This window comes from Mus caroli, chromosome X (assembly GCF_900094665.2).
Source record: "Mus caroli chromosome X, CAROLI_EIJ_v1.1, whole genome shotgun sequence".
NCBI classification, from domain to species: Eukaryota; Metazoa; Chordata; class Mammalia; order Rodentia; family Muridae; genus Mus; species Mus caroli.
This window is the reverse complement of record NC_034589.1, coordinates 31,247,611-31,254,620: the sequence shown is the minus strand read 5'-3', so window position 1 is coordinate 31,254,620 and position 7,010 is coordinate 31,247,611. Positions and strand designations below refer to the sequence as shown.

The 7,010-nt window shown below is 41.1% G+C and overlaps 1 protein-coding gene across 1 annotated transcript in view; it reads left to right on the top strand.

Moving 5' to 3' along the window:
• Nucleotides 1–3,241, top strand: part of LOC110287316 (homeobox protein ARX-like) — a 3,977-nt gene extending 736 nt beyond the window's left edge. The window contains exons 3-5 of the mRNA XM_021153973.1: nt 1–294; nt 1,826–1,871; nt 3,069–3,241. Of these exons, the coding sequence (XP_021009632.1) occupies nt 1–294; nt 1,826–1,871; nt 3,069–3,116 (388 nt within the window). The 3' untranslated portion in view covers nt 3,117–3,241. The remainder of the gene's footprint in view (nt 295–1,825; nt 1,872–3,068) is intronic.
• Nucleotides 3,242–7,010: the final 3,769 nt, after the last annotated feature.

Genomic DNA, 7,010 nt, shown 5'->3' with positions numbered 1-7,010 from the left:
GGAGGAGGAGGAGGAGGAGGAGGAGGAGGAAGGAGAAGAAGCCAGAGATGAAACTACTACTGGCAGTTCAGCCCCAGTAGATGACAGAAGCCATGATGCTGGGACCAGCAGCAATGGCAATGGCCAGGATAGGGATCAAGGAGAGGAGCTGATCCCTGGGGGCGCAAAGGGCCTTCAGGCTCTCCCAAGTCCATCAGGCCAGCTGCCCCGCAACCGATACAGGTTCACCGAGTTCCAGCTACGGGAGCTGGAACGCATTTTCGAACGCAATCACTATCCCAGTGCTGCGACCCGGTAAGAACATTGTCTGGCTTGTGTTTGGGAGCACCCAATGCTTTGGAGAGGCATCTGTATCTTTTCTTCCCCTCCTGAAAATAGAATCTACCTGCAGACTAGAGGCTCCCATACCCTAGTCTTTTGCGCTTGGGTTCTGGGATGAGGTGGGGGAGGGCAAACGCATACGAAGATATTTTCATGCAATATTTAAAGGACTCAAAGTAAGGTTTGAAGAGGGGTGTAAAGTCTGAAGGTGGCTGAGGAAATACAGGATGGTCTTTGTTTAAAATGTAATTGTACATTGTGTAGCTTTGGCATTACATTATAGTTTTCTAAGTGGGTTGGAACATTTTTCTTTATCACTGATTGGACTGTTAACTGCTGATTATTTTGCAGATGAGGGAGGGTGTATTCTTCCCCTTAAAATTTCTATTCAAGAAAAAGAAAACTGTTCTTAAGAGCAAGATAAAAGTTCTGGCATGGTGACGCGTAGCCTGAGCAACAGAACTAAGGCGAGAGGCTCCGTGCAAATTCCACGACATCTTGCTTTATAGCCTGATCCACCAGCCAACCAACCAACCAACCAACCAGACAGCCAAACAAACAAACAAACAAACAAACAAAGACTTCCGTGGTAGTCCTTGTTTGTAATCACACCACTTGGACACCTAGGAGGTGGTAGGATGAGTTAAAGAAAGTCTGTCCTCAGCTACAGAGCTGCAGGAGGCCTGTGCCTCAGGACACCTCAAACAAAAGCAGGAGCAAGGATTGAAAGAAGGCAATACCACTGCCTGGTTTTCCTCTCTCCTCCCCCTCCTCCCCTCTCCCTTTTCTCCCTCCTCCTTCCTTCTCCTACCTCACCCCCTCCTTCCTTTCTCCCCACCCTCCCCCTTGTTTTCTCCCTGTCCTCTTCCTCCTCCTTTGCTGATAGAAGAACTCGCTACAGCCCAGATTGGCCTGGTAGTACAGACCTGTGCTGCCAGCCTTGTGAGACCTTCAACATTGTTTTGTGCCTGCTGTGGTTTTATTATTTTGTGGTTTAGTGTTTAGTATCCAATCAGTAGGCTGGATATTTTTACATGATAATTAAACATTAGGAATTCTCATGTGCTTTCTAGTCATCCATTTTCTTCTATTTGAATTTATCATCCAGCCCAACAGAGTTCCTAAAAATTTCTTTCCTCTTGTGTGTTTTTCTTCACAGTTTTTTTTTGTTTGTTTGTTTTCTTTTCATTTTGTGAGCAGAATCCCAGGCACCACCATATGCTGTCATCAGTAACATTTCTTGTGACATTTTCTGTTTCGCTGATTTTCAAATTGTGTAGGGGTGTCTTAGGGACATATTTAATTCTTCACATTTCAATCTAGAGCAGATAGAAAAGAAAAGAAAATTGTTGATAGAAATACCTTTTAAAAGTGTCGAAATCCTCAAGGTAAATGCCACAGAAAGGGAATGGTGCCAAACGGATAAAAGCAGATAGAAAATGCCCTTCTTAGTTTTATTTTATCCATGAGTCCAAATACTGAACAGTTTCAACTTTGCCCACAGACGGGAGCTCGCGAGATGGATAGGTGCGACTGAATCCAGAGTGGAGGTCAGTAACTAGAAAATAATACAGCCCTTCTAGAACTTGCTTCAGGTCGTGAATACCTTTGTCCAATGGCTGAAGTTGTGTTGTAGTTTTTACTGTTCTATGTTTCGGAAGGGAAGGGATTTTGTTTTGTTCTGAGGCACAGTCTCTCTACATAGCCGTGGCTGTCCTGAAACTTACTATGAGGACTAGGCTGGCCTCAAATCCAGAGATCCACCTGCCTCCATGGGAATTAAAGGCATGTGTTATCATGCCTGGCTGGGAAATGAATTTTGAACTTTGTGGGGTTTATTCATGGAAAATGGAATAAGAAAGTTCCACATTACCAAAATGTCTCACTTTCAGAGGGAACATGACTTCCTAAATGGAAAATATAGGTATATAGTATTGAACTATATGGAGTTCATAAACCTCGGGGGAAGGGTACAGATTCAATATAGATTATAGTTAATTAAATGTATTAAAGTTGCTAGCAGAACAACAATCTCTGGGCCAAATTTGAGCTTGCCCAGTGAAACTGGGTAAGGGAAAACTTTTTAAAAGCGAAACCACCAGAATACTTTGACTATCTTGCAGAAGTCTTCCAAGAACTATTCTTGTTCTGCCAAGATTAGGTAGTCAGGAAAGCCTCAAAATAGTCCTTGAATGTCTGCACAAGCCTATTATAGAAGCCAGGGGGAAAGTACTTAGTCATATAATAACAAGAGACATGGTGCTGGCTGTACATTTTTGGGTGGGGGAATCACTGAGTCAAGGTTACTGGGAACTTATCTTCCAGGGAGTAGAGTCAGAGACAAAGGCTAGTGGGTACCAAGATGGATGCCTAGCATAAAATGGACCTTCTTTAGCCATCACAGAAACTGTTTTATTGCTTAAATATAAGAAAACTCTATTATATTATGTATTTATGAATAAATTGTTAATACATATTCTAAATTACAAAATACATATTCATTATATAAGTAGTCTAGGTGATAATGAATTATTATGAGTAATAAACTATCCTAAAACTCTATACTCATGGAAGGAGTTTATAAACATTCAAGCCTTGGAGTGCCCCTCATGGGATTAGAACGAGAAAGAAGGTTCTTTCATGGACTATAAACTCTCCGTGGTATATAAACTTACCTGATAGGTTCTTCAGTCATGATCCTGACTATTCCACACACTGAGACAACTGATTTTTCTCTTTCATTGTAGAACTGGTTTAAGAGTAGGAGAGCCAAATACAGGAAAAGCCTGATGTAAGTGCTCTGAAGTGCTCTAAAGATTGTGGAGGAGCGCTGGAGAACCAACTGTGCCCAGGAGACAGAAGCAGATGAGATTTTGCTGCCACCAACGCATTATTTTACCACTCACCTCTCCCTCCCCCCCTCCCCCACTCTCTCTCTCATTTGCAATAAAGTGAAATCTCAATATATTTGCTTCATGAGTCTTTGGGGATTATTAGCATGATATGTGTGTAAATTATCAACAAAATGCCATTAAAAAGAATAACAAAGTTCTCTTCCACAAGGTGACACCATTGAGTATATCACAGACACATCTCAAGTGTGAGAGTGGGCATTCTCTGACCACATAATCTCTTTTATCTGCCTCCCCCTTATAATAGATCTGTTTTTTTCCAGAAACATTGGGGAAACAATGTTTAAGTGTGTGTATGCAAAGGCAGACAGGGAAAATACATGAGAATCTTACTTTTAGGTACAACACAAAAATTATGAAAATTCAAATTGTTTTGAATGTACAATATCAACATATTCACATAAAGTCAGTCAGTGAATGGTTTGTATGTACATGTTCATGTAGGAAGTATACATAGGCTAGAAGGGGTCTGTGTGTGTGAGTGTGTGTGTGTGTGTGTGTGTCTTCATGTCAGAGGACCTTAGATATTGTCCCTCAAGTGGCATCCACCTGTCTTTTGACGCAGTATCACTCACTGGACTGAAACTCACTAAGGGATCCAGACTGGGTGGTCAGGAACCTACCTTTCCCACCTCCCCAGCGCTGTGATTACAAGGATACGCCATCACTTCTGGCTTTTAAGCATGGTTTCTAGGGGTTGAAGTCATGTTCCTGTGTGTCCCCACACTTGCAAGACAAACACTTTGCCAACTGAATTGTCTCCTCAGCCCCAGTAGATATGATGATCACATGTGAAAGAGATCAGTTCTTTTGTTTGTTTGTTTGTTTGAGACTGGGTTTCTCTGTGTAGCCCTGGCTGTCCTGGAACTCACTCTGTAGACCAGGCTGGCCTCTAACTCAGAAATCCACCTGCCTCTGCCTCCCAATTGCTGGGATTAAAGGTGTGCGTCACTGCTGTCTGGCAAGAGATCAGTTCTTATGACCATATGATGAAAAGGGACTTAATTTGCTAGTATCAGGTTATGTCAGTGACATGTGCCTGTGGTATGAGATGGACTTTTGCCATTTGCCAAAGCTATAAATTAGACAAGCTTAGTGAGTAGTTGAAGTCCTATTTTATGATCCAGGACAGCAGAAATCATCAGTAGACCCAGGAGGCCCAGTCTCTGCCACTGCTAGAGGAAATTAACTTTCTGTTGCCAGCTCCAGATGTACCATCTGCTCCTGTTGAAATTCAGGCTCCCTGGGTACCTGTTGGTCTCCCCAGTTGACATTCTAGGCATGGGGATTCCTCTGTTTCATAAGCAGCTATAGAATCTCTTTGTATAAAACCATTATTTTTTTCTTTTGCTTTTCTATAAATACTTTCTGGGCTTGGACTTCTATGGTTGCCTATTAATATAATTTAACCTTGAAGCAATACTTTGATAGTGTGAGTCCCAAAATTGTAGTTAATTGTTTTCTCTAGTTAACTTTTATAACATGGTCCTATGACAACACATATCTTGGCCCCTATGGTGATCTAAAGTTTTTTTCACTTCAACAATATTAAGTTGTTAACATTATATGGGGAAAGTTGTGATTTTAAACAACTGGAAGGATGATAGATAAAGGAATATTCTTAAATATGTAAAGGATGCTAAAAGCATAGCTCTAAACTAATGTTCACTTCTATCTTGTTTCTACTGTGAGTTTGCTAGTGTTGTGGTTTCTTGGGGGAAGGAGTGGGCCTGTCCCTTGGCAGGCTTAGTTCTAGATAGCTGTGGTCTCAGTGCAAGTCATTGAAATATTCATTTTGTCAAAGCTGTTTTACCATTTTCATACCAAATTTTGCAATGTTCTTAAAATCAAGGAGAAACCCTTTTTAAATTGTACCCAGTAGGAATTCAAGTTTCCATTGACTTCAGTCTAAATACATATTTTGCTAGGTTTTCGTACTTAATTTTGTACTCCATTTTTGAGAGTTGAATGTCAGCCCATCTTTATATCTATTTTATTGTGAAAGCAGATTCTTTCTCTTTGAAATTATTCTCTGGAGCATTGTGGAGTTCTGAGCCTGCCTATGAGCCACATATGAGCACTAATCTCCAGGCTGTGGAATTTCTCACATGCTCATTTAGAAGGCCACATGATCTTACCTGATTGTGCATAACTTTGTTTAGTATTTCAATATATTCTAATTATTGCTATCTAAATACCTGGCATGGGGTGGAGGTGGGGCAGGGCAGCATACTCAACTATTACTAAAATAAAACAAATCTCTTAGTTCTTAAAAAGTAAACCAGCAGACTTCAGTATGATTTCTGTGTTTTGTTTTCTGAGACAGGGGCTAATGTACCCCATGCTGGCCTTCAGTTTTCTATGTAGTCAAGGATGGCCTTGAACCTCTGACCCTCCTGCTTCTACCTTCCCAGAGCTAGAATTACAGCTTTGCGTCACCATGCCCTGTTTTTGAGGTGCTGGGATCAGACTCAGGGCTTCATACATGTCAGCCAAGCAGTCTCACAGCATCCTAGCCCCAAGCTTCAGTGTGAAGTAGATGTAGTACATTGCCAGCACGTGGCAAGGGAGAGACAGGCAGACATCTTTGAGTTTGACATAGTCTACATAATGAGTTCAAGTCCCTCCAAGGCCACATAGTGAGACCAAGTCAGATAAAATAAAATACCTAATCTTCTAATCTCAAGTAGAAAGGGACTGGTTTGACATATTAGAGTCGTAATCAGATAACACAAAAGATAACTTTGTATGTCACTGACCATTTAGATTGCACAGAATCCTTCTTATTGATTTAATTGCATGAAGGGATGAGGTTGTAGATCAGGGATATAGTGGTTGCCTAAAACTAATATTCTATCCCTAGCACTGCAAAAACAAAAACAAACAAACAAAAACTTACTCAGAGCATAGCACAGACACTCATTTTCACAAACTCTCAATGAGCACGAACCAGCTTTATGTCCGCGGCACTGCAGTACAATTAACCATTTTCCATATTAACAGAAGTTAGAATAGGCCTAAGTGTCCATCAACCCATGACTGAGTAATGAAAATATATGATACTTTCTGTTGCTGTAATCACTCTAACTAAAATCAACTTAGAGGGTGCAAAGATTTATTTCAGTTTACAGGTTCCAGTTCATCACTGAGGAAAGCCAAGGAAGGAGCTCACGCAGGAATGTAGAGGCAGGAACCATGGAGTAACCAGGCTTGCTGGCTCCCTCACAGGCTCACGTATAGCTAGCTTTCTAACACAGCCCAGGGCCGCCTGCTCAGGGTACAGCTCACAGTGGGCTGGGCTCTCCTATATCAATTAACAATAATGACAGCCCCCTACAAACATGCCCAAACCGTGCTCTGATCTGGACAATCTCTCAATTGATTCATTCCCAAGTTGATTCTAGGCCCTGTCAAGTTGACCAATAAAGCCAACTAGGGTGTGATAGATACACACAATGAAATTTTATTCAGCTATGAATAAAAACAAAATTATGAAACTTTGAGAAACAGGTAGAACTGGAAAAATGTATTGAGTGGACAAACCTATGCTTGTAAAGGCTAACAGCACATGTTCCTTCTCATATACAGATCTAATATTTATTCATATATACTTACATGGTGGTTAATGTATATAGATGCCAGAAAACTACAAAGGGACCCATAGGGCAGGGAGGAAGAAACTTAAAGGGAATGGGAGAGGGAAAGTAATATAGCATATGCGATATTAAAATGCAAAGAGACATATCCTCTGGAGATAGAAAAGGTTTAAGTACAGAT